Source organism: Pseudomicrostroma glucosiphilum (genome assembly GCF_003144135.1).
Source record: "Pseudomicrostroma glucosiphilum strain MCA 4718 unplaced genomic scaffold BCV69scaffold_4, whole genome shotgun sequence".
NCBI classification, from domain to species: domain Eukaryota; kingdom Fungi; phylum Basidiomycota; class Exobasidiomycetes; order Microstromatales; family Microstromataceae; genus Microstroma; species Microstroma glucosiphilum.
The window spans coordinates 250,662-272,799 of record NW_020289916.1 but is presented as its reverse complement, the minus strand read 5'-3'; the positions used below and the strand labels follow the sequence as shown (position 1 = coordinate 272,799).

At 55.5% G+C, this 22,138-nt stretch overlaps 10 protein-coding genes across 10 annotated transcripts; 4 read left to right on the top strand and 6 right to left on the bottom strand.

Annotated features, from left to right (window-relative positions):
• Nucleotides 1-1,170: 1,170 nt before the first annotated feature.
• BCV69DRAFT_232567 (hypothetical protein) lies at nucleotides 1,171-1,772 on the bottom strand (the record flags this gene model as incomplete). The annotated part of the gene is made up of 3 exons (XM_025489843.1): nucleotides 1,171-1,255; nucleotides 1,378-1,489; nucleotides 1,691-1,772. Coding segments are annotated over 3 exons (279 nt in total), but the record flags the coding sequence as incomplete, so codon positions are not given.
• A 1,697-nt stretch (nucleotides 1,773-3,469) lies between these two features.
• Nucleotides 3,470-6,960, top strand: BCV69DRAFT_154746 (hypothetical protein). The gene is made up of 2 exons (XM_025489377.1): nucleotides 3,470-5,909; nucleotides 5,987-6,960. The coding sequence occupies exons 1-2, from the start codon at nucleotides 3,643-3,645 to the stop codon at nucleotides 6,864-6,866; spliced, it is 3,147 nt and encodes a 1,048-aa protein (XP_025348928.1). The 5' UTR covers nucleotides 3,470-3,642; the 3' UTR covers nucleotides 6,867-6,960.
• Nucleotides 6,961-8,092: 1,132 nt separating this feature from the next.
• BCV69DRAFT_281696 (hypothetical protein) lies at nucleotides 8,093-8,772 on the bottom strand. Its single transcript, XM_025492070.1, has 2 exons — nucleotides 8,281-8,772; nucleotides 8,093-8,200 (listed from the first exon to the last, which is right to left on the bottom strand). Exon 1 carries the CDS (start codon nucleotides 8,679-8,681, stop codon nucleotides 8,376-8,378), a length of 306 nt encoding a protein of 101 aa, XP_025348927.1. The 5' UTR covers nucleotides 8,682-8,772; the 3' UTR covers nucleotides 8,093-8,200; nucleotides 8,281-8,375.
• A 95-nt stretch (nucleotides 8,773-8,867) lies between these two features.
• On the bottom strand, nucleotides 8,868-10,602 carry BCV69DRAFT_281694 (hypothetical protein). The gene is made up of 6 exons (XM_025492069.1): nucleotides 10,331-10,602; nucleotides 10,014-10,241; nucleotides 9,850-9,939; nucleotides 9,474-9,767; nucleotides 9,279-9,388; nucleotides 8,868-9,194 (listed from the first exon to the last, which is right to left on the bottom strand). Exons 1-6 carry the CDS (start codon nucleotides 10,519-10,521, stop codon nucleotides 8,956-8,958), a joined length of 1,152 nt encoding a protein of 383 aa, XP_025348926.1. The 5' UTR covers nucleotides 10,522-10,602; the 3' UTR covers nucleotides 8,868-8,955.
• A 99-nt stretch (nucleotides 10,603-10,701) lies between these two features.
• On the top strand, nucleotides 10,702-15,254 carry BCV69DRAFT_268248 (phospholipid-translocating P-type ATPase). The gene is made up of 2 exons (XM_025490858.1): nucleotides 10,702-11,866; nucleotides 11,942-15,254. Exons 1-2 carry the CDS (start codon nucleotides 10,918-10,920, stop codon nucleotides 15,217-15,219), a joined length of 4,227 nt encoding a protein of 1,408 aa, XP_025348925.1. The 5' UTR covers nucleotides 10,702-10,917; the 3' UTR covers nucleotides 15,220-15,254.
• Nucleotides 15,255-15,433: 179 nt separating this feature from the next.
• BCV69DRAFT_297976 (hypothetical protein) lies at nucleotides 15,434-17,211 on the top strand (the record flags this gene model as incomplete). The annotated part of the gene is made up of 3 exons (XM_025494171.1): nucleotides 15,434-15,488; nucleotides 15,558-15,637; nucleotides 15,718-17,211. The coding sequence occupies 3 exons, from the start codon at nucleotides 15,434-15,436 to the stop codon at nucleotides 17,209-17,211; spliced, it is 1,629 nt and encodes a 542-aa protein (XP_025348924.1).
• An 84-nt stretch (nucleotides 17,212-17,295) lies between these two features.
• On the bottom strand, nucleotides 17,296-18,349 carry BCV69DRAFT_154673 (hypothetical protein). The gene is made up of 4 exons (XM_025489376.1): nucleotides 18,212-18,349; nucleotides 17,764-18,097; nucleotides 17,522-17,742; nucleotides 17,296-17,407 (listed from the first exon to the last, which is right to left on the bottom strand). The coding sequence occupies exons 1-4, from the start codon at nucleotides 18,293-18,295 to the stop codon at nucleotides 17,381-17,383; spliced, it is 666 nt and encodes a 221-aa protein (XP_025348923.1). The 5' UTR covers nucleotides 18,296-18,349; the 3' UTR covers nucleotides 17,296-17,380.
• A 155-nt stretch (nucleotides 18,350-18,504) lies between these two features.
• BCV69DRAFT_281689 (glutaredoxin-domain-containing protein) lies at nucleotides 18,505-20,097 on the top strand. The gene is made up of 3 exons (XM_025492068.1): nucleotides 18,505-19,292; nucleotides 19,370-19,450; nucleotides 19,567-20,097. The coding sequence occupies exons 1-3, from the start codon at nucleotides 18,627-18,629 to the stop codon at nucleotides 19,804-19,806; spliced, it is 987 nt and encodes a 328-aa protein (XP_025348922.1). The 5' UTR covers nucleotides 18,505-18,626; the 3' UTR covers nucleotides 19,807-20,097.
• On the bottom strand, nucleotides 19,472-20,252 carry BCV69DRAFT_153979 (hypothetical protein). The gene has a single exon (XM_025489375.1). The coding sequence runs from the start codon at nucleotides 20,095-20,097 to the stop codon at nucleotides 19,828-19,830; it is 270 nt and encodes an 89-aa protein (XP_025348921.1). The 5' UTR covers nucleotides 20,098-20,252; the 3' UTR covers nucleotides 19,472-19,827.
• Nucleotides 20,253-20,337: 85 nt separating this feature from the next.
• On the bottom strand, nucleotides 20,338-21,939 carry BCV69DRAFT_281688 (hypothetical protein). Its single transcript, XM_025492067.1, has 2 exons — nucleotides 21,621-21,939; nucleotides 20,338-21,523 (listed from the first exon to the last, which is right to left on the bottom strand). The coding sequence occupies exons 1-2, from the start codon at nucleotides 21,900-21,902 to the stop codon at nucleotides 20,360-20,362; spliced, it is 1,446 nt and encodes a 481-aa protein (XP_025348920.1). The 5' UTR covers nucleotides 21,903-21,939; the 3' UTR covers nucleotides 20,338-20,359.
• Between the last annotated feature and the right edge of the window lie 199 nt (nucleotides 21,940-22,138).

Genomic DNA, 22,138 nt, shown 5'->3' with positions numbered 1-22,138 from the left:
GAACATCGTCCCCACCCAACTCTACCCGCATCGTGAAGATGTCGACAAAGCAAATCAAAGTCGCCTAGCGGGTCTTAAAGTGGGTGGCCGCAACTTCGACGCAAAAGATGGAGGCGAACTTCCCCCTGACCAGAGGGAGAAGGTCCTAGCCAACTTCATGGCTCCTCAGAAGATCTTTCTCAAGATTGGGGCTCAGGTGATGCTCATTAAAAATCTGGACGAAACCCTGGTGAATGGGTCCATTGGACAGGTTGTGGCTTTCTGCGACAATTGGGAGTACAAGATTGCCCTCGAGAAGTACTCAGACCTTTTCGAGGAGCACAATCTTGCTGATCTGCGCAAGGACATCCAAGAGCGACGATTGCGAGAAACGAGTCCCATCAAAGGAGCGATGAACAGCGGTAGCGCACGAGGGACGCCAGAACCAAACGGCAGGGGAAGCGAGGCTGGCAGTGGACTCACGAAAGCGGGCAGAGCCCCTCAGCCGGGTCAACAGTATCCGTTGGTCCGCTTCACTCAGCCTGGGGGAGGGCATCGGACCGAGCTGATCCTTCCCGAGACGTGGAAGAACGAGCTGCCCAATGGAGAGGTGCAGGCTTCGAGGACGCAGGTGCCTCTGATTCTGGCTTGGGCCATGTCAATCCACAAGTCCCAAGGTCAGACTATCCCCTGTTGCCGCATCGATCTGGGCAAGGTCTTTGAGAAAGGCCAAGCATACGTAGCGCTGTCCAGAGCTACATGCCTCGAAGGACTTCAAGTCTTGAACTTTCGAGCGGAGAAGGTCATGGCGCACCCGCGAGTCATCGAGTGGAGCAAGAGCCTCTCGACGTCCAACGGCCGTTGAGGTGCCCATTGGCAATTGTCGTGTCATTCCGGATACCTCTCCTATGCATCTGTCATTTTCACCCAATCATCACGCATGCCCCCCTCTACTCCTTTTGTGAACGTCTTTGCTATGTGGCAAGTCTTGGTACATCATTCCGCTCATATCCTCTCCCCTTGATTCGACCTTGCCGGTCCCGACGAAGAGAACCAGCCTGTCCCTCGCGATGTTGACGAGGGTGGCGATGGCATCGCGGCGGTGGCGGTGGCGTCCCTTTGGCTTTGCTCCTGTTGCTTCTGCTGCCTCTCCGTTGCGCTCTGCTTCATGTCGATGCCAGCTCCAGCTCCCGCGCTACCTCCAGAGCTCTGTTGCCTCAACTCTTCATCACCATGGAAGCCTAGATTGCTCATCTCATCTCTCTCCATCAGACCTCTGCGCGACATGTCAAAAACGAGGGAAAGTCAGCATGGAAGCAGCGTACGGACGCGGCTGACTTCAGCTTAGCGTCTTCCCGCCATGGGAAGATTTGAAAGTACAACAGTGAGGCGACTCACTTTTCCATTCTGCACTCGAGGTACCTCCTGCTGAGATGGCGACACTTTCCGTTGTCCTGCTTGTTCTGCTTGAGACAGGTCATATACTCTCGCATGACCGATGTGCATTCCCCTGAAGAGGAGGGAGAGGGAAAAGGGAGCGAGGAACGGAATAGGCTCGAGGGTAAGCTCAGGTAAGGATGTGGGCAGAGCTCTTTCCGTCCATGGAATTGTCCCTTGCATTTGTAGATTGTACCAGGACTCGTACGAACCGCCCTGCAGATAGCCAGAACTGGAGCCTTCCGATCTGGCCCGATGGCGTTCTCTGACTCACCCTCATGGTCGAGTGGGAAGGATCCACGATCCGGCGGCGTGACGCTGAAGGTAGTGAAGCCCGGAGGCCTGCCAAACGACATCTTCGGCCCGTATCAATCCGCTGCCTCAAACGAGCGAGCTTACGGTATCAAAGCGCCTCTACTTTACAGCCAGCGCTTCCTCTTTGGCTCAGAAGGTCGGAAGACTTTGTTTGCCGGCTGCAGGAGATCTGGGTAGTGGTAGCGGTAGGTTGCGGGAAGAGAGATTTGTTAAGCTCCGTTCCGATGGTGGGCTCTTTCCTCTGTCGCACGGCCCCCTTTCATTTGTTCCCGAGGAACACTCTCCCTCTCCACACCTCGCTCGCTTGCTCACTCTGTGCGCATTATCGCAAGTGTATTGAAATGAGCGGCAGAGGGGAAGGCCACTAGTACATCAGGAGAGATGGCGAGGACTCCGGTACAACGTGAATGTCAAGATGATCTTGCTAGCAGTCATTGTGGTCACGCTGCTGTGTGACCTCGAGGGGCCAGAGGATGGGAGGCGCAATCGGGAAGGAGGGGAAGAAGAAAAGGCCGGAGAGGGGTCTGCAATCATTCGCGATTGTTGCTTCGGCTTCTGCAAGAGGACACTTTGGCAAGTGATGTGATGGTGCCGATGGAACAGAGCTCACATCAGGTCTTCTCCTCGTCTCACTGGCATAGGAGATGCCGAAGTGAGGACGGGAAACAGGGCCCCAGAGAACAGACCGCTACGACGGAAACATGGCCAGGCTGCGATCACAGTACACCGTCGAGCTCAAGTGCGGCTATTTTGGGTAGCCCAGAGGCCGTTCTGGCTGCTGTTGGCTCAGATGCGGGTGCGAACAGGCTCAAATGCTAGACGACCTTTACTCATGTCCTCGAGGGCAAGGGATGAAGGCTTCGGAAGGGCGGGGGCTGAGCTCCAAAATGGGTGCGGGCCTCAAGATCGGCAAGGGGGCGGTGGAAGGAGAGGGGGGGCCTAGCGCGGCGGTGATTATGATTCGCGTCGGCAGATGAGAGGGTGTGTGCGTGTGGAGAGGCGAGGTGGCCGCAAGGAGATGGGGTGGCTTGGGTGGTCGAACCTTCATGGTAGTTCCGATGGGCCAAGGCTAACGCTAAGTGCCCGATGTGCGTGGGTAGGCTACCAAGGCGGGGGTGGACGGGGAGACGCGCCGGGCCGAGGTGATGCGCGTGTGAGTGGCCTGGTGCCCGATGTGGTGCTGCCCCGTGCTGCAGCTCAGCTCAGGAGCGGTGCTGCGCCGTCTCTGCTGCCGCCGCCGCCGGGCTGCTGCTGCTGCTGCTGCTGCCAAGGTCCCCCTTTCCCCCCTGACTGTTGCTGTTGCTGCTGCCTCTGCTGCTGCCGTGCGCCTGCCTTTGTCCCCCAAGGGCCAACCTGCGCTGCGTCCCGCCGCGGGCCTCCACCACCCACGTCCTGTGCCCAACACCTCCCATCGACCCAACCACTCCTTCCTCACCCCCTTTGTCCCCAACACCACTCCAAGGCCCAGGACTCCTTCTCACTCGCGACTTCACGAACATCAAACGATCACTGAGCTCACGACAAGACTGCACTCCAAACTCATACTCTTTTCACAAGCATCTTGAGCCTTCCTCCACGGCCCAAACGCTCCACGCCCCACGCACACACCAAGGCTGGTTCCTCGACCTTCCGATACCCTCCCGGATTGACTTTGCTTCCTTCACAGGCCACTTTGCGAACATCTTAAGAGCCCGCCTCTCCTCGCACACATCTTCTGCTCGCTGCTCACCTTGTTGGAGATCAACGCCAAGCACCACGACCACGTAACAGCAAGAAGAAGCTCAGTGGGCCGCAAACACGCCAGACACCTCAGCTACTTGAAGACTCCTTGCAATTCCAAGGTGATCTTGTCTACCTTGCTCTCGAAACATCGCGACCTCTAGCTTTGCAGCCTCCCTCAATACACTGATCATGAGCGTAGCAGCATTCGGGGACCATCACGATCCACACGATGTGTCCTTTGAATCCTTCATCGACGCAGACGCAATTGCCGATCACAACGACAGTGCCGACCAGCAGCACGACGCTCAATCGGAACCTGCTGCCAGTGTTCCGCCGGTATCAGCTTCCCTGAGCACCGGTGCACCAAATGCGATGCACCTTCATCACCACATGCCGATGTCCACTTCGCTGCCGAACACGCCAAAGATGGCTTCGAGCTTTTCCTTCGGAGGCAGTGCAATGGGCGGACACCACAACGAGTCATCTCTCAATCACCTCTCCTTCGAGTGGGATGACATGAATGGCAACCACAACGGAGAATCTCTGTCTCATCAGGCCCTCTCTGCTAGCCTGCCAGGAGCATCACAGCCAGACCTTCATGGCATGCCAGGTCTCGCTTATGATTCCACTAGCACTCCCAGTGATGCTTCCAGCTGGTCTTCTGCTACAGGGCGGAGGTCTCTCGATGACGTTGCGATTCATCCTAGCCATTACTCCTCAGACGGCCCCACTACTGGCGGCGGCTTTGGGATGAGCAGCATGCACGGGCGATCGGTGTCGTTGAATCTCCATGACCTGCCTCATTCCTCGATGGGCGATGATCTCATTGCCCAGGCGCCACCTCAGTCTCGTGGACAGCAGCCCTTCATCAAGATGGAGCAGAACGACCACATGCCTTTCGACGATGCACACCTTCAAGGAATTCATCACACCGGAGTCTATGAAGCCGCTGCCGCTGCTGCCACCGACCAGACAGCCGCTACGCCTCCGTCTGAAAAGAGGCGTAAGCTGGAACAGGAGGCTAACGCTGCAAAGAAGGATGCCAGTACTGCGTCCAAGACTACCGCTGCCTCTAAGAAGGCAAGCAGCAAGCGTAAGCCTTCTCAGTCCGGTAGCGCTTCCGTCAATGGCGCAGAGGATCAATCTGCCGACTGCAGCTCAGTGACAGGCGCAGACGAGTCCAACGCACAGTCAAATGATGACGATGGCGAGCAGGACGAGTCCAATGGTGCTGCGACCCGCAAGCCAGCAGCCAAGGGCAAAAAGCCCCCGCCTTCGGCCAGCCAGTTTACAGAGTCTGGCAAGCCCTTCCCGGTCATCGATACATCGGCGGCACACTCAAGCTTGTTCGTACCACCCGACACATCTGGTCTGACCAAGAGAGAAGCGCGACTCGTCAAGAATCGAGCGGCAGCCTTCCTCTCCCGACAGCGCAAGCGCGAGCAATTTGAGTTGCTTGAGAAGCAATGCAAGAGCATTTGTCGATTGACGTGGAGGATGTGGGAGACGATTGCTGGACCTGGCGCAGACATTGACGCGCTAGAGCAAACTGTCTTGCCTGCCATTTTCGCTGAAGAATCTCCCGACGTTCGTGACTGCTTGGAGCAAATCGTCGCTGCCAAAGGCGCTTCCATCGCTCCGACTGAGGAGAGCATCGCCAATGGTACTCACAGTAGCCGACAGGAGTCATCGCCTCCTGCCGACAACAGAGCTTCTCCCTCCCGAGGGTGTGCTAATGCAGGCCATAAGAGAGAGCGAGAAGAGGAGAAGGGCAGTGGAGACAAGTCTTCCCAATCAGCCACAATAGAGAGTCTGAGGAGTGAGCTGGCAGCAGCTCACAAGCGGGAGACTCGTCTTCGGACGACTCTCGCGGAGGAGCGGACCCGCTGGGCCTCTACCATGCCTTCGGCGGCTGCAGCTCCCTCGGACCTGGATGGCTCTGCAGGCCAGATCATCCCACCCTTCTATCCTATGCATCCGGGTGCAGGCGCAAATGGTCTGTCCCACCTCATCGATCCTTCGTCTGCCTTTGCTCCATCTTCGGAACGGGTTTTTCGTGAGGGGCGGTCAGCCGGAAGCGGTTTGTCCCTGACCATTGCCCCTCAACTCACTGCCGCCGACGTCGATGCTGCCATCACTCCTCGTCCCGATCGCTCCTCTAAGCGTGAAGGTCGCTCGGATGACGGCGCATCGCGATATGCACATCGACAACAGCATCAGCAGTCTCGCGACATTTCCCGCGCTTCATCACAGCCCTTGTCGAGCACAGTCTCCTCGCAAGGCTTTGCTCTCGCTCCCACTTCAGCATCTGGCGTTCCGGCCTCCACGCGCCGGGCTACCAGCAGCATGGCCCTCATGGTCTTGCTCTTCGGCTTTGCCCTGTTTGGATCCGGAAGTCTTCCATCTGGTAGTGACATGCCAAGGATGGGTATGACAAGACTGGCCCCGATGAACGGGTGAGCAACGCACGCCAGGGCGTCATCTGCAAGAACATGTATACTGACCTCACTCACACTGACCTCCTCTCTCACAGCGCCTTCTCGTCCGTTGGCGGCCTTTTTGACCCTCTCGCGACGTCTAGTGGGCCAGACCCGCTCGGCTTTTTGCACCGCAAGAGGGAGGAAGAAGACGACGAGGAGATGGACATTGGCGATGGCCGACCATCTTCTCACCTCTCTGCCAGCGACCTAGCTCTGCACCTCCCGGCCAGTGTCGCGTCTCAGCTTGATGACGTTGCGGATCTTCTGCCCATGTGCTCTCTGGACGACGTGTCCAGTGGATCTGAAGAGGCGCGAAGGGCACTTCTCGAGCGACTTCAGCAGCGCGCAAGCCAGGGCCAATGGAAGGGTCTGGAGGGCCAGCAGCAGATGCAAAATGCCTTCATCCTTCTTGATAATGAGGAGGAAGCTGCTACAGGCGATGGCCAAGCTGCCTCCGGTACTGGTACTCCCAGCGAGGCCAACACGGCGATGAACGATCGTACGAGTGCTCCTCGCAAGTTGAAGCTCTTCCTGGCCCAGACTCGTCAAGGAGGTGCCTTTGCCGAAACGGACCGAGCGAGCGAACGAGATGTCTCTGCTAGCAGCAGCGGGCCCTCGACCGTTCCATCCTCACCCACTGCAGTCGCATCGCCAAGCAGCAGTCACTCTGATGATATCTTCGAAGATGCCGGTGTCAAAACGCCGACTAGTTCGAGCAGCGAGCTTCCCGCTACGCCTTCTCAGCGTATAGGCAGCGGCAAGACCTTCCAAACTGACGACGATGACGACTACGGCATGTCGTTTCTTGAGCTGGAGTTCAGCTTGAGTGGAAAGAGATTGGTCAAGAACGAGGCAGAGCTGGCCAATCTAATCAACAGGGCGGCTGCGCAGCACGTCGATGGCCGAGCTAGCAAGGCAAAGTCACGAAACTAGACTCTCGCATAACGTACGTAGGGGTGCATGTCGCATCGAAAGACTAGTACTGTAGGCAGGAGGGCAGCTGCATCTACTCGCAGGAAACAGACGCGATCGAAAGGGCGAAGGGAGGACAAAACGCAACACAAATTTACGACGATGATGATGACGCCAAGATGAATCTACTCCAAAATGACGAGCAGCAATGCTTCTTCCCTACATTACCAAAAATACCTCCTCGCCCTTCACACCACCACCGCCTACACGATACACAAGTTCATCTGGACTTCAAAAAGAGTACCCGCTCTCCACCCTCTCCGACTCTCGTAGTATAGAGCCTCCAGTGGTACACGCTCCTTTCCTCCTTTCCTTCCGGCAGTCTCACCTGTCCCTGTATCATCAAATTTCGTCACGATGTCCCCTCTAGATCTCTCTAGATCGCTCTTTCCTCTCTCTTCTCTCCTCTCCTCTCCTCTCTTCTCGGCTTGGGCTTTGCCTTGCCCTTGGTCTTTAGCACCTCGCTGAAACAAGTCGAAGCCGAGACGAGCCGAAGCGCCTTATCACATCACACCATCTAAGGCGCTCTTTATCGCCATCTCCTTTCCTCCATCCATTTCCTCTCCCGTGTCTATAGAATGTTGCGCATTTGTAAGGAGGAGAAGGGGTTCCGCTTGGAAGAATAGCTAGCAGGCAAGTAGAAGGATTACTGATGGAAAGAAAGGAAGGGGTGGAGACGAAGGAGGAGAATAGCTTTAGCAGGGAATGGAGGAAGGCAGGAGATTCAAAATGAAGTGAAGAAATCCAAAAGTAAACTTGTCCGTACAACCTCTTGCCTATTCCTCTGTGCCGCTTTCGCTTGCAGCTTGGGTCTGGGAGTCAGATGAGATGGTTACCAGGTCTGCCCTTCGAGTGGCAGGAGGAATGGCGTCCCCTTGCTCGGGTGGAGCGCCGTCGTACCAACCCACCCGGAACGATGCGCAACCTGCTGAGGGCTAACAGACTACTGCCGGATGTGGCTAACGAATGCTAGCGCTACTACTACTACTGCTGCTGCTGCTGCTAATGTGACTGATGATATTGACGGGACGAATGGTAGGTAGTACATTGATATTTTACAAGACCGCACAGAGGCGGTGTCGACGCCAGTGCGGATGTCATTTGAGAGTAGCGCAGCCTTGCCCGCTCGTAGACTTTAGCGTCCTCCCCACACCGCCGTGCGAGAGGCATGGTCGGCAAGGTGCTCAGTCCTTATTCCAGCCCGAGCTTGCCGATCCCCTTGAAGCTGAGCAATGAAGGCGAGTGGAGAGACTTGTGTCCCGTTTGTAGCCTCCTGGATGGTCACCATTGTGATGCTGCGAAGGAGACAAGACGCAAAGACCTTCTGTCAGGTCCAGTGGGTCTTGTGTCCCGAGAGCTCTTCTAGCCGACTCACAATCTTGAAGAACCGGTGTAGCCGACTTCCAACTCTATTATAGTCTTTGCAGACGTCATCCCTCTAGTCTGCTTTCCCCCACCTCGAAAAACGGCTTACCGTCCCGCCCTCTCCTCCCTAATCTGCCTCTCCGCCTCCTCCTTCAACGCATTACTCAATCTCAGCAACGGCGCATGAATCGAGCTCCCCCCTTCTGCTCCTACTCCTGTCACTACCGCTGAAGCTCCATCAGTACCCATTGCAGCTGCTGAAGTTGAGGCTGAAGAGGAAGAGGAAGAAGAGGATAGAGCAGAGCGAGAGGAGAGAAAAGTAGTGATGTTCCCTTGGGCCTCGGCGACGCTTAGGGCTTTGCCTGGGTGGAGAAAGGTCATACGCAGAGGAGGGTCGAGAGGAGGATCCATCTTCGAGGAAGATCAAGACGAGGTAGCAGAGGGAGACGATGACCAGAAAGGTAGGTAGATAGGTAGACTAGCGGCGGTAGTCCTCTACTCCTGCCGATGGACAAGACGGAAAGAGGCGCTTTCGAAAAAACTCCCGCACAGGCGGAGCGGAAGCGGAGAGCGTGCGGGGAGGGTCTCTACGAGAGGAGCATGGTAATAGATGGCATACATAGTCTACGAGCAGCAAGGAGGATAGCTGAGGATTAAAGAGACAGAACATTCAGGCAATCCACAATCACCTCTTCATCCCGTTCATCTGCCTCTTCTTGAAGCGCTGCATCACCACGTCGTCTGTAGCCATCTCGCGGCGGTCGCCTGTACGCTTCTGTCCACCACTGGCAGCTGCCGAAGAAGAGGAGGACGAGCCACCTTGCGCAGCTCGGCTGACCGTCGAGGCGGAGGCACCAGAAGCAGCTGCTCTTGCGCTGGCAAGAGCCTGGGCGTCGGATTGGGCGTCTCTGCGGTTGTTGAAGACTGGTTGTAGAAAGGACAGTGGAACAAGAGATTGAGCGATGGGCAGTGTGGGAACAAGGCAAACCACGCAGCGACTGTACTCACATCGAGCATTTGCCAACATCTGATCCGAGTCGTCGGGTCTGCCTTGCTTTCTCGCCTCCAGCATGGCGCGCTTGGCTTTCTCTGTGTTCTCGATGTTTCTCAATCGTGAGCTGTGACGAAAGAAGGGCAAGTGGGTCCCGTCAGTCTTTGCACTGGCCGCTTCCCAAGCTCTTGCTGTCGGACCTCGTCACTCACTCCATGCCCAGCTCGACCTCCGGGATGCCAGAAAGCATAGCACTGCTTAGACCAACATTACCTTCGCCCTCCTCATCGTCCGGTCTGGCTCTATTGCTGATCAGCTTGTTAGCCGTAGCAGCATTTCTGGCTTCTTGTTGCAAACGAGTGTACTTCTCTGCGACCTTGTAAAGCTCGTCTTCAGGGTTGGACAACACGGCCTTGACGTCCAATGGCGAAGCTGTAGCTGAAGCATCCAGTGATCCGCCGGCTGCTGCTCTTCGCTTGCGCATTTCCTCTTCGATGTATGTCATCCTGGAGCGAGCAATGTGAGTAGCCAAGGGACAAGGCTGTCAGATGCTGCAATGCGGCCGCGATGAGGTCCGTCTCTACTTACATGTGCTTATCTACGTCGATGACATTCGTCTCTCCCTGGAAGTTGTCCTGTCTGACCAGGCGACGAGATCGATTGACAGACTCTCCCTCGCTGTTGTCGTTTAAGAGGACAAGATGACTGAGTCAGAGGTCCTGCCAGACCGTCCGCACTCGATCCTTACTCACTTGTCATCCTCATCATCGTCTCCGGCTGCCTTGCCCCGCATCTCTCCCGGTCTTACAAGCCCACCCTGTTCCATCTGCTCTCTCCAGCGATCCTCGTCTGTCATAGCGCTCCTGTCCTTGCCTGCCTTCTTCTTCTTCTTCTTTACGCCACGATTGAGCTTGTCGAGCTCAATGCCCGTCGGCTTGCGCTGGAGGTTGCGGAGAGCAACCAAGTCTGCTACCGATATTCTGTAGAACAGATGACAGCAAGTCAGACGCGGGCTTATCGAGCAGTGACGAATCTTCTGCCTCACGCAGCCAATCTCACTCATACTCACTCCTCTTCGTCATCCTCTTCAGCGTCTGCCCCTTTGGCCTCTTTGGGTCCATCCGAACTTTGCGGTTCCGCATCGTCGTGGAGGATCTTCGTGGACCTGAGCGGTGCTCTAGCCACGGGCCGCGACCGCTTCTTGAACACGGCTGAGCTGGTCGATGGTCCTGCATCCGCTTGAGTTTCTTCGGTAGCCATAGTGATTGATGATTGACTACGATAGTATGTAGCTTTGGGCCGCCAGCTATTCTACCAGCTGCAGAGGAAGGACAGGAAGTCGTATGCGGTGCGGAAGGCGGGCGGAGTGACGGCCTCGTCGAGCGGAGAGGGCGGTGGCTGCCAGAGTTGGACCAACGCCCAGCACCAACACCTTCCACGCCTCACCTTCCCTCGATCCCATCATACCACCAGCATTCCATTCACGTCACTTGTGCCTCGCTGTAGTGCGCAGCCATACACATATCTCGTGCACCTCTTGATACCAAGCAGTCTCCATTTCTGCCGAGCAATCCCTCTCGCCTTCACAGCGTTGAGCCTTCGCCGCGTTCTGATGCTCCTCTGAGGACCCACTTCTGAGCTTCCCCTTTCGCAAAAATGGACGACTTTGACGATTTCATCTCCTCCAGTGGACGCACTGGACAACCGCCACCAGAAGGCACAGCATCTCATCGTCCAGCTGCTCAGTCCAATCCATACTCGTACGGAGCTGGGGGCCCTCTTGACCCATTCGCAAGCACGGACTCGTTAGGTTTCTCCAATGCCAACAATAGGGCAGGTCCATCAGGTTCTTCCGCTGGACCATCTCATGTTCTCGTCGATGATGATGCTGACTTACTCGGTGACGACGATGATTACGAAGGCCAGTATGGCAATGACCGCTACGCCAGGGGAGGCAACCTAGAGAGGCAGGCGTCTAGCAAGTCCGGCTATCCAGCCTCCATCACGTCCTCCTGGGCTCATGAGGATACGACAACGATGGGTCTGGCAGCTCCGCGCCTTCCATACTCGGACAGCAATGGACGGGGTCGCACATACTCCCAAGAGAGCGATCTACCTCTCTCCAAGAATGCTGCAGATCCCGCTGGTTCCTCCCGAGCTGCCGGACCTTTCGCCGATGTTTACGCTGTCCGGTCCAACACGTCCGGGAATTTCAAGAGCATCGAGGCGGACGATGATGTCGATTCACCCTACCCAGGATCCGTCCCTTATGCTGACTTTGCGACAGCAGGGCCAAGTAGGGGCAATGCACCTCCTGCTCCGTCCACGAAGAAGAGTCGGTTTTCGGTAGGACCTGCAGCTGGCCAGTCCAGGGGCCCGCCTAGAGACGGCCTCTTCGATGGAGTCCAGCGGTCATATAGAGGGCTCAAGGACGATATGAGTGATATGTTCAAGGGGAAAGCCGCGAGGAACAAGGTGCCAGAGGGAGAGCGTATTGTGCGGCTGAATGACCCTCTCACAAATGATCGAGAAGGCCGTTTCAGAGACAACTACATCTCTACAAGCAAGTTCAACGTCATCACATTCACTCCCAAATTCTTGCTAGGTGAGTACTCTGAACACTCCCGGATCGAATGCCCACGCTGACATTGCTGCGACTCCCCTTTCCTTTGTCCGATAGAACAATTCTCCAAGTACGCCAATCTCTTCTTCCTTTTCACGGCTTGTATCCAACAAATACCCGGCGTGTCACCAACAAACCGTTGGACCACAATCGTGCCTCTCGGTGTCGTCCTCCTGGCGAGTGCCTTCAAGGAGGTCAAAGAAGACGTCAAGCGGCATCAATCAGACGCCGAGCTCAACGGGAGGGTCGCACAAGTGCTCAATCCCGGTACGAATCACTTCGAACCACGAAGATGGCGCCATCTTCGCGTCGGCGACATCATCCGTGTGGAGTCAAATGACTTCTTCCCAGCAGACTTGGCTTTGCTTGCCAGCTCTGAGCCCGAAGGGCTGTGCTATGTAGAGACCGCTAATCTTGATGGGGAGACCAACCTCAAGATCAAACAGGCAAGCTCCCAAACGTGCCGCATCACCACACCTCAAAGCGCTGCTTCGATGCGGGGTCAGCTCAATTGCGAGCACCCCAACAATAGTCTGTACACTTTCGATGCTACGCTGAATCTGCAGATGAGCTCAACCCCCGGCTTCAGCGGAACACCGATGAAGAAGATCCCACTGGGGCCAGATCAGCTGTTGTTGCGAGGTGCTCAATTGCGGAACACACCTTGGTGCTATGGCCTGGTTGTGTTTACCGGACATGAGACAAAGCTTATGCGTAACGCAACGGCGGCTCCGATCAAGAGGACTGCTGTTGAGAAGATGGTCAACGTGCAGATTCTGCTCCTCTTCGTACTCTTGATGGCACTTTCTATTGCGTCATCCATTGGCAGTATCATTCGCAACACGTCCTTCGCCAGCTCGATGCAGTATCTGCTCCTCGCAGACGAAGGCAGGAACAACGCAAGGATCTTTGTCGAGGACATTCTGACCTTCATCATTGCCTACAACAACCTGATTCCCATTTCTTTGATCGTCACAATTGAAGTCATCAAGTACCAGCAAGCGGTCTTAATCAACTCTGATCTAGACATGTACTATGCGCCAACGGACACGCCCGCCTTATGCCGCACATCGAGTCTGGTCGAAGAGCTCGGACAAATCGAGTATATTTTCTCTGACAAGACGGGCACTTTGACGAGGAACGAAATGGAGTTCAAGCAGGCTTCCATTGGAGGCGTCTCATACACTGATGTGATAGATGAAGCCAAACAAGGCACCGGAGAGATTGGACCTGACGGCAGAGAGGTTGGTGGTCAAAGGACATGGCACGAGCTCAAGGCAATCATGTCAGGCGCAATACCCGACGATGGCAGTAGCGGAATGATCGACGAGTTCCTGACTTTGTTGGCAGTGTGCCACACCGTAATTCCAGAACGTCAAGGCGACAAAATCAAATTCCAAGCCTCTAGCCCCGATGAAGCTGCTCTTGTAGCCGGAGCAGAGTCGCTGGGGTATCAATTCACTACCCGAAAGCCTCGCTCTATCTTCATCGAAGTGAGGGGAGTCGAAGAAGAGTACGAGATTCTACAAGTCTGCGAGTTCAACTCTACTAGGAAGAGGATGTCTACAGTAGTACGATGTCCAGATGGAAAGATTAAGCTGTACTGCAAGGGAGCGGACACTGTCATCATGGAGAGGCTAAGCGAGAACCAGCCCTTCACCGAACAGACCCTTGTCCATCTGGAAGACTACGCCACCGATGGTCTGAGGACTCTCTGCGTGGCATCGAGGGAAGTACCTGAGCAGGAGTATCGACAATGGGCAAAGATTTACGAGTCCGCCGCGGCCCAGATCACTGGTCGAAGCGAAGCTCTTGACAAGGCAGCAGAAATCATCGAGCAGAATCTTTTCCTGTTGGGTGCGACAGCCATCGAAGACAAGCTACAAGAGGGTGTACCAGAAACGATTCATACACTACAGACGGCTGGTATAAAAGTCTGGGTCTTGACGGGTGATCGACAAGAGACTGCCATCAACATTGGGCTGTCCTGCCGACTCATCTCCGAGTCTATGAATCTCGTCATCGTCAATGAGGAATCTGCTCATGCAACAGCCGACTTCTTGAACAAGAGGCTCGCTGCTATCAAGAACCAGCGCAAAGCAGGAGAGATTGAAGAGCTCGCCCTGATCATTGACGGCAAGAGCTTGGCCTTTGCACTTGAGAAGGACTTGAGCAAGGTTTTCCTCGAGCTGGCCATGATGTGCAAGGCCGTGATCTGTTGTCGAGTCAGCCCACTTCAGAAAGCGCTGGTGGTCAAGCTGGTCAAGAAGAATCTCAAGGCTCTTCTGCTTGCCATTGGCGACGGCGCGAATGATGTCAGCATGATTCAGGCCGCCCACGTCGGTGTTGGTATCAGTGGTGTGGAAGGTCTCCAGGCTGCACGAAGTGCCGACGTTGCCATCTCTCAATTCAGGTTTCTTCGCAAGCTTCTCCTCGTTCACGGTACATGGAGCTATACCCGGCTGAGCAAGATGATCTTGTATTCCTTCTACAAAAACATCACCTTGTACATGACGCTTTTCTGGTTCTCCTTCCAGAGCAGCTTCTCAGGTCAGGTGCCCTTTGAGTCTTGGACGTTATCGCTCTACAATGTCCTCTTCACTGTACTACCACCACTGGTCATCGGCATCTTTGATCAGTACCTAAGTGCGAGGATGCTGGATCGTTATCCTCAGCTGTATGGCGAGGTCTTCTTCAATCGACGAAAGTTCTGGGGCTGGACCATCAATGCCTTCTATCACTCCCTACTGGCGTACATCATCGTCACTGCTGCCTTCTGGACTAGTCTTCAGGGCTCTGATGGCTATACGCCAGGTCTTTGGGTCTGGGGTACGACGCTATTCATGGCTGTGCTAGCGACCGTGCTGGGCAAAGCAGCACTGGTGTCTGACCTCTGGACAAAGTATACTTTTGCTGCTATTCCAGGATCGCTCTTCTTCACGCTGGCCTTCCTGGCCGTCTACATCATTGTAGCGCCCATCATCGGCTTCTCTGAGGAGTACCAAGGGCAGCTAGGAGCCATCTTTGGCTCGCCTCTCTTCTGGTTCTGCATCATCCTCGTGCCAGGAGCCTGCTTGGTGCGAGACTATGTATGGAAATTCTGGAAGAGGACTTGGAGGCCAGAGAGTAGACATGTGGCTGCGGAGATCCAGAAGTACAATTTGGTGGATCATCGACCGAGGATGAGCGAGTTCCAAAAGGCCATTAGGAAGGTGCGGGCGGTGCAGAGGATGAGGAGGACAAGAGGATATGCCTTTTCGGGCGGAGAGCAGGGAGAGGAGGCGAGGTTGATCCGATTGTATGACACGACGAAGCCCAAGGACACTGGTTTGTAAGGGCACGGTCGAAATGAACTGTATTGCACATGGTCAAAATATTGGGAGAAGGAGCATGAATGAAACGACTTTTACGAGGCTTCATCGTCCCATCTGCTTGCACTGTCTGGAGTCAGAATCGCCGCGTTGCTGATGTAAGCCAGTTCTCTTTCCGTTGCCATATTGTGGCCCTTGCTCGCTCCTTCTCAACTGGCCTCCGCTAATATCGAGGGTCATGGTGTTGAGCGATCAGGCTGCTGTGCAGCAGATTGCGGGCTTTACTGGCCTCGGTGAGTAGGCAGCTAGTGTCCTACGATAGACGAATGTGCTGACGAATTTGCTCCTGCAATCTCTGCTAGACAACGAGACGGTCTCTACGCAGATCCTGCCCTATGTCAAGAAGCTGCCAGATGCCCAAGCCTTGCGACATCACCTCATTGTCAGAAACATCGGAAGCGGCCCCATATGTGCTAGTCTGTCTGTCTGACTCATATCGACCTCCTTTTACCCTGTGCACAGGATTTGATTGGTCCTGGCTCTGCTCAGACGACCTTCGTTAAGCAGCTAGTGGATACTCAATTCCCACCTCCACCGCCTCCTCAGCCTGTCAGCCATTCAAAGCCGACACAGAGTAGTGGCTCCTCTTCCAATGCGAAAAGTGGACAGAGTTCAAGCAACGCGCCTGTAGACCTCAGCAAGGCTTTTGGGTCCAGCGGAGCGGTATATGTGAAGGATCGCGGCCAGAAGAGCTATACCCCGCGAAGTGCTGCCAGGACGCCTCAGGAGGGTCTCTCAAGAGCCAATACTCCCCTTGGAACGAAGACACCTCCCATCGGAGGCGTCACAACATCTTCGGCTGGGAGCTCGAGTCACTTTGGAGACAAGCAGCATGCGGCCGCTCCAGGTCAGGCTCCGTCTTCCTCGCAGCAACCTTTTCAGCTGGCTCCTTCCGAAGAGATGAAGATGCTGAACGATGAGATCGCTGAGCTGACTGGCGACGGCAGAGAGAGCATCAGCGCTCAAAATCCGAAGCGTAAGAGCAGGACATGCTATTGCCAAGGTCGAGTCCATCCTCTATTCAAGAGGAGACCTATCTGTCTCTCCTGTGGCCTCTTGCTCTGCTCGATGAACACGCCGACTCCCTTTTCGCCTGATGCAGGCTGCCCGTCCTGCTCCACTATCCTCCTGCCACCCGCTGAGCGCTCAGCACTCCTCTCCTCGCTCATATCCCAACGGGACGAAGCAGAGCAGCGAGCACTAGCCCGCGTGGAGCACGTACGTGCTGAGAGGGAGAGGGCCAAAGAAGAAAAGCGGGCAGTAGCGTCTCAAGAACTTTTCCCCGAGCTGTCTGGAGGCGACGCGGCAGCGAGAGAGCGGGCCCGACAACTGAGTATCGCCTTGGGAAGAAAGCCTCGGGACGATGGTGGGATGAGAGCAGTGGAGAGGAAGGCTAGGGTCCTGACTATCGGCAAGAAGGGCAAGGTCACCGTCGGCAGCACGAAGAAGCCCGCTGTGGCCAAGAGCAAGCAGCCTGCCACGACGTCGGCCTCGGCACAAGCGGCGCAGGCAACGGGGTCACAGGTGGAAGAGGATACAGAAGCTACACATCCGCAGAGCGACGAAGACGACGACGAAGCAGAGGCAGAGGAATTGTTGAGGCTGGGCTACGTGTTGGATCAAGACGAGGACGCCCTGCATGCCGGTGAGGACCCTGAATCGCACCGCGTACCTCCCGAAGGTGTGCCTGGGCGAGCCTTCTTCAACCCTTACCTGTCGTGGGCAGGCGAGGAAGACACAAAAGAGGAGAAGGTGAGGTACCTCCCGCCAGGGGAGCGGCCCACGGATGACGAGGTTGGCGATGTAGAAGGGGATGAGGACATGGAGAAAGAGCAAGGTGGGAAAGGGTCGGCTGAAGGCGCCAAGGGCAGAGCAGTTCCTGGAGCAGCCACATCTGCGAATGGAGGGAAAGGTCGCAAACGGAACAAGAAGAAGGGTGGGACGGATGGCGCGTAATGAAACGTACAGATCTGCCCACTTTTAGACGTCGTTGCCCAGTCTGAAGTGGTCGAAATGTGCTCAGGGTAGGGATGATGGCTGTATTGAAAGCGTTCTACCGCCTGGTGAGGGTAGTCACCAATTGTAACAGGTCGAAATTCCCTTCAACATCCGTGTCCCTCTTCTCTTACTCGCTAAGCGACGCAATGTAGTTCTGTTCGAGGGCGTTTGGTGAGGGGGGAAAGAAGGTCAGCAAGCGAGTTCATGCGCCAATGGTTACCGCGACCTGATTCCATCTAAGGGCCTCCTACAGCGCTGCGCTACTCACCCTCTCTGCCTTCTCTACAGCATCGGTGAAAGCCTTTACCTCCTTCCAACAATCCAATGTCCTCGAAGTTCCCACCTCCTTGTAACATTCAATGACACTCTTCCTAGCCTCTTTAACACCAGGTGCATTCTCCACCTGTTTCCTTCCAGAATCATGCCTTGAAATCTTCCTCTTGACCTCTTCCAATTCCTTGCGAAGACTATCACTGCTCCTTCCTGCTCCTCTTCCTCCTCCTCCACCACCACTCTTTGAATCAGACTCGGTGCTCTTTGATTGTTGGGACTTGGAAGAGTGCTTCTCCTCAATGGCTAGATTCTCTGCCTCTAGCTTGGACTGAATCTGAGCAGTCACTTCGGCTTCTTGCTTACGCAGACGGGCCAGCTCAGAGGAGATTGCGGAGCGGACGGAGGAATCTAGGTAGGACTGGCGAGATGAGGGGAGGGGGTCCGAGGGAGAGGAGGACGAGGAAGAAGAGGACGAGGAAGATGGGGACTTTTCGGAGGAGGAAGAAGAGGTGCCGGCATCGGTTGTGATCTTGGCCTCGGAAGTGATCTTGTTCAGGAGGGACTGGCTCAGCTAAGGAGTCGGGAAGAGAACCAAGATGGTGAGCAAGGAAGAGATCAGTACCGGAATAGCAGCACTCGCGCTGTATCGCTCTCTCCCACAACGGCCCGCCCTACGCGTACTCACAGAGATCTTCTCCTCTGGCTGCTTGGCAGCAGGGGCAGGACCAGCACTGGCGCCAGCATCAGGCTTGGACGTCTGAGCTCCCATGATGTCGTATCAGTCGGCAAGTGGGTGGGTACGGATATACGGAGGGAGACACAGTGAGGGCAGAGGTGGAAGGACTGCCTGCCTTCTTCCCGCCAAGTCGACTTTGCCCGAGGGGCGCAACGCGGAGCGGCTCTAGATTCCGATCCGAGATTGCAGGAGCCAAGCAATCAAGGCCCGTGAGGCCAACACCCTCCAAGGCTTCGGCACACCGTTGCTCCCCACAAAGACTCTGCCTTCCCCTGTACTTGCGTCCTGACCATCGCCCTTACTAAATCCACAACTGATCGTATACCTTATCAGATTATCAGGACTCTCGACCATCTCACGACCGATGCCCAAAGTCTCCATCGACCTCGAGCGAGGCGCCTCCAAAGGCCTGCATGGCAACTACAATAGCGCCCCCCTCCCCCTCCCCGCCTTTCGGCGGCGCAAGCGCTTTCTTGTACTCCTTCTCCTAGTAACCCTCGGACTCATAGCTCTATGGCATCGCGAAGCCATTCCTGGGGCTTCTTCAGGAATTCGGTGGGTCAAGGACTCGATGAAGACAAACGGAGCACCAGAAGAAGAGGCAGCGTCCCGCGCCGGCGCTGGGGAAGTGGGAGGTGGGAATGTGCCGGTGGTGGATAACGCCGTTGCGGCAGTCAAGTCGGCCTCTGCTCCAGTGTCAGCCGGTACATCAGCGGCAGTAGCAGCAGCTGTCCATGTGAGCAAGCCTACAACTGGCCAAGGTACCGAAGCCTTCCGGAAGCTCGCAGCAGAGCAAGGCTACACTCCCGCCGAAACCGACCGGCTGGCCGCTTTGGCTGCCCCCAAAGTCCTCACCGGCCCACCCACATCAGAAGAGAAGATGTTGCTTCTCATGCAAGCACTTACGAATTACAGATATAGCGTTCCGGAAGATGGATGGAAGAGTCAGCTGATGCCGGCGAGCCCGGGTGAATTCGCTAGTCGCTTGGCAGAGGTGCAGGGAGCGGAGGGCATTGATGATGTAAAGTTGGTGAGTGAGCGGGTCTGCTCCAAAGTCAGACATTTCTGGGTCTCACCTTGATGGTATCACTCCTTCCTCTCTGCCAGTACAAGGACGACCGGACCAGGTGGAACGTTATGCATCGAGAGCAACATCCCCTCGTCGTCTTCAGCAAGTCATACTGTCCCGTGAGTTGTGCGCCCAGACCAAAGTGTCACTCCCACAGGATATCCCAGAGGAGCTTGATCACTTACTCCTCTTCACCCACTCTACCCCTCTCGCATCTCCCTCTCCGCCTTGCCAGTACTCCAAAAAAGCCAAGTCCCTCCTAACCTCTCTCGGCGCTCACTACACCGTCTACGAAGTGGACCAACGACCTCATGATGCCAGCTCACTCCAAGAAGCTCTAGCGGCCATTAGTGGTCATCGAACTTTTCCCGCCGTCTTTGCTCGAGGAAGACTACTAGGTGGAAGTGATGAATTGGCTAGATTGAACAAGTTGAATGTTTTAAGAGGAGTGCTTAGTGGAGCTGGAGCGCTTTGAGGATTGAGGAGGAGACAGGATTCAGTCTGGAACTCTATTCCAGACACAGACACAGACACAGACACAGAAAATGGAATGGTCGAGGCTGGACCTGGATCTGGACCGTTTGCTGTCGTGCAATGTCGTGTCGTGTCGTATCGTATCGTGCGTGGCCTGGGGCAAACGCCTAACATGCTTCCTCTCTGTATCTTTATTCCTCCTTCTTCTGTATCTTCCTGCCCTGCCCCTCTGCCATCTCATGATGGCCCAATACCATGGACAATTCAATTCACTCTTTAGTCTCAATCTCATCTTCTTCAAAGTATAAGCCGCGGTACAGCCTTCTTCGGAGCTGCCTCACAGACGTGACATTCTTCGCCTTGCTACTACACAAAGGAACTTGGTATTTCTTGCGTTGAACTTGCAATTGCAGATGTAGATGCAGATGCATTTCGTCTGCATTGCGTCTTGGTAACGTAGTAAGAAGAAGGGTGGGAGAGGAACGGAACACTTTGTATGGCGGCGTCCCGCCCGATTGGTCTGATGGGGCCACACACACACACACGCCCATCTTCTACTTGTCCTTCTTCTCATCGCCACCTTCCTTCTTCTCCTCACCACCTTCACCCTCACCCTCACCCTCACCTTCCTTCTTCTCTTGACCTCCTTCTTCACCCTCTCCCTCACCCTCACCCTCCTTCTTCTCTTCACCTCCTTCCTTCTTACTCTTCTCCTCTTCTTCCTGCTTCTTCTTCTTCTCCTCTTCCTCTTCCTTCTTCTTCTTCTCTTCTTCTTCCTTCTTCTTCTTCTTTTCCTCCTCTTCCTTCTTCTTCCTCTCCTCTTCTACCCTCTTTGGATTTCGAATCTTGACAAAACCTTCTTCCTCACCGGAAGATTGCTCAGCAAATACGTCTCCACCCTTCAAGTCACCCTTCAAGGGTTGAGTCCCCTGATTACCCTCGGCGGTAGAACGAGCTTCTTGAGCCTTTTGGGCGGCATTGTCACGAATCTCTGATGCGAGTTTAGAACCGGCAGAGCGGGCCGAAGAGCGCGAAGGGGAGACGTCGTAGTATTGGGTTCCTGCCAATGTGGCAATGATAGAGGTGCCAACGGCAGCGGTGAGCCAGAAACGGTAGGTACTGTACCACCTTGGTGCCCATCCTTCGGTGGTGGCCCTAAGGTCGATGAACCATACGGCTACGTAGGCAGCCCATTGGGCAATCAGGGCCATTTGTGGTGCCAGAAGAAGCGAAGGCCATGCCAAGGCTAGAGGTGCTACACCCATGGCGTATCGCAAGTTGCCTACCCTACCACCCAGCTTGGCCCACTCGAAACCCCAGTGAATGGCGCCGAGGAAGGAGAGGATGATGGCACCATAGGCTACCTGAATGTTTTGCGCGTGCAGCAAAAGGGCAGTGGCCGTCTCCAAGTCCATGTGAGAATCGAGACCATTGGCAACCAAGTTGGCCTGACGGGAGAGGTAGATGGAAGCACCTGCCGTTCCCACGTAGGGCATCACACCTGCCGCACCCCAAAGCAGAGCTGGCTGAGGAACCACCTGGGCCATTTCCGAAGTAATGGACTTGGCGTCACCCAGGATTTGAGCCATACCTGGGTCTTGACCCTCGGTACTCTTGTCATTGGAACCTTTACGGCTAGAACTGTCACCACCAGCGACGGCCGACTCGAGGGAGTCCTTTACCTGTCCCACCTCTTCCTTGATGTTCTGGGCGGTGTGCTGATAAGCGAACGAGGCAGAGGGGGTGGAGGGAGAGAGGGTGATCAGTCTTTGCATGTATTTCCATTGAACACTCGTGCGTTCAGCTATGGCTCACCTTCCAATTATCACTAGCTGGCTTTCCCGATTGAGGGTTGGCAGCATAGAGGGGTGCAGAGGGTCTAAGGAGAGCGAAGCGAGCCGTCGAGGTGTGGAAAGGGAGCGCTAGACGGGGGGAAGAGGTAGAAACAGAAGGAGAGGCAGGAGCGGTAGCAGTACCAGGGAGAAGTGTGGATCGCAGGGGATTGTGAGCTCGGAGGGGGTTTGCCGTGTTGGCGATGCGTGGACGGGAGGTGATGGTGCTCCTGGCCAGAGAGGCCTGAGCTGATGGTCGGAACATCACAGAGGTGGTGGAGGAGAGGAGAAAGAAGAAGAAGAAGGATCACAAAGAGGGCAGGAAGGCGATGATAGGATGAGAAGGAAGGAAGATGTGCGATGGAGGCTATCAGACGACGATGTTCGCCAGGCAGGCGTGCCCATTTGGGGTGGAGTGGACTGCCGATGCCATTGCCAAGTGGCCGTGCGCTGGGGGCGCTGCAGAATGACGCGGGTGGAAGCCGCCCACGCGCAAAGGGA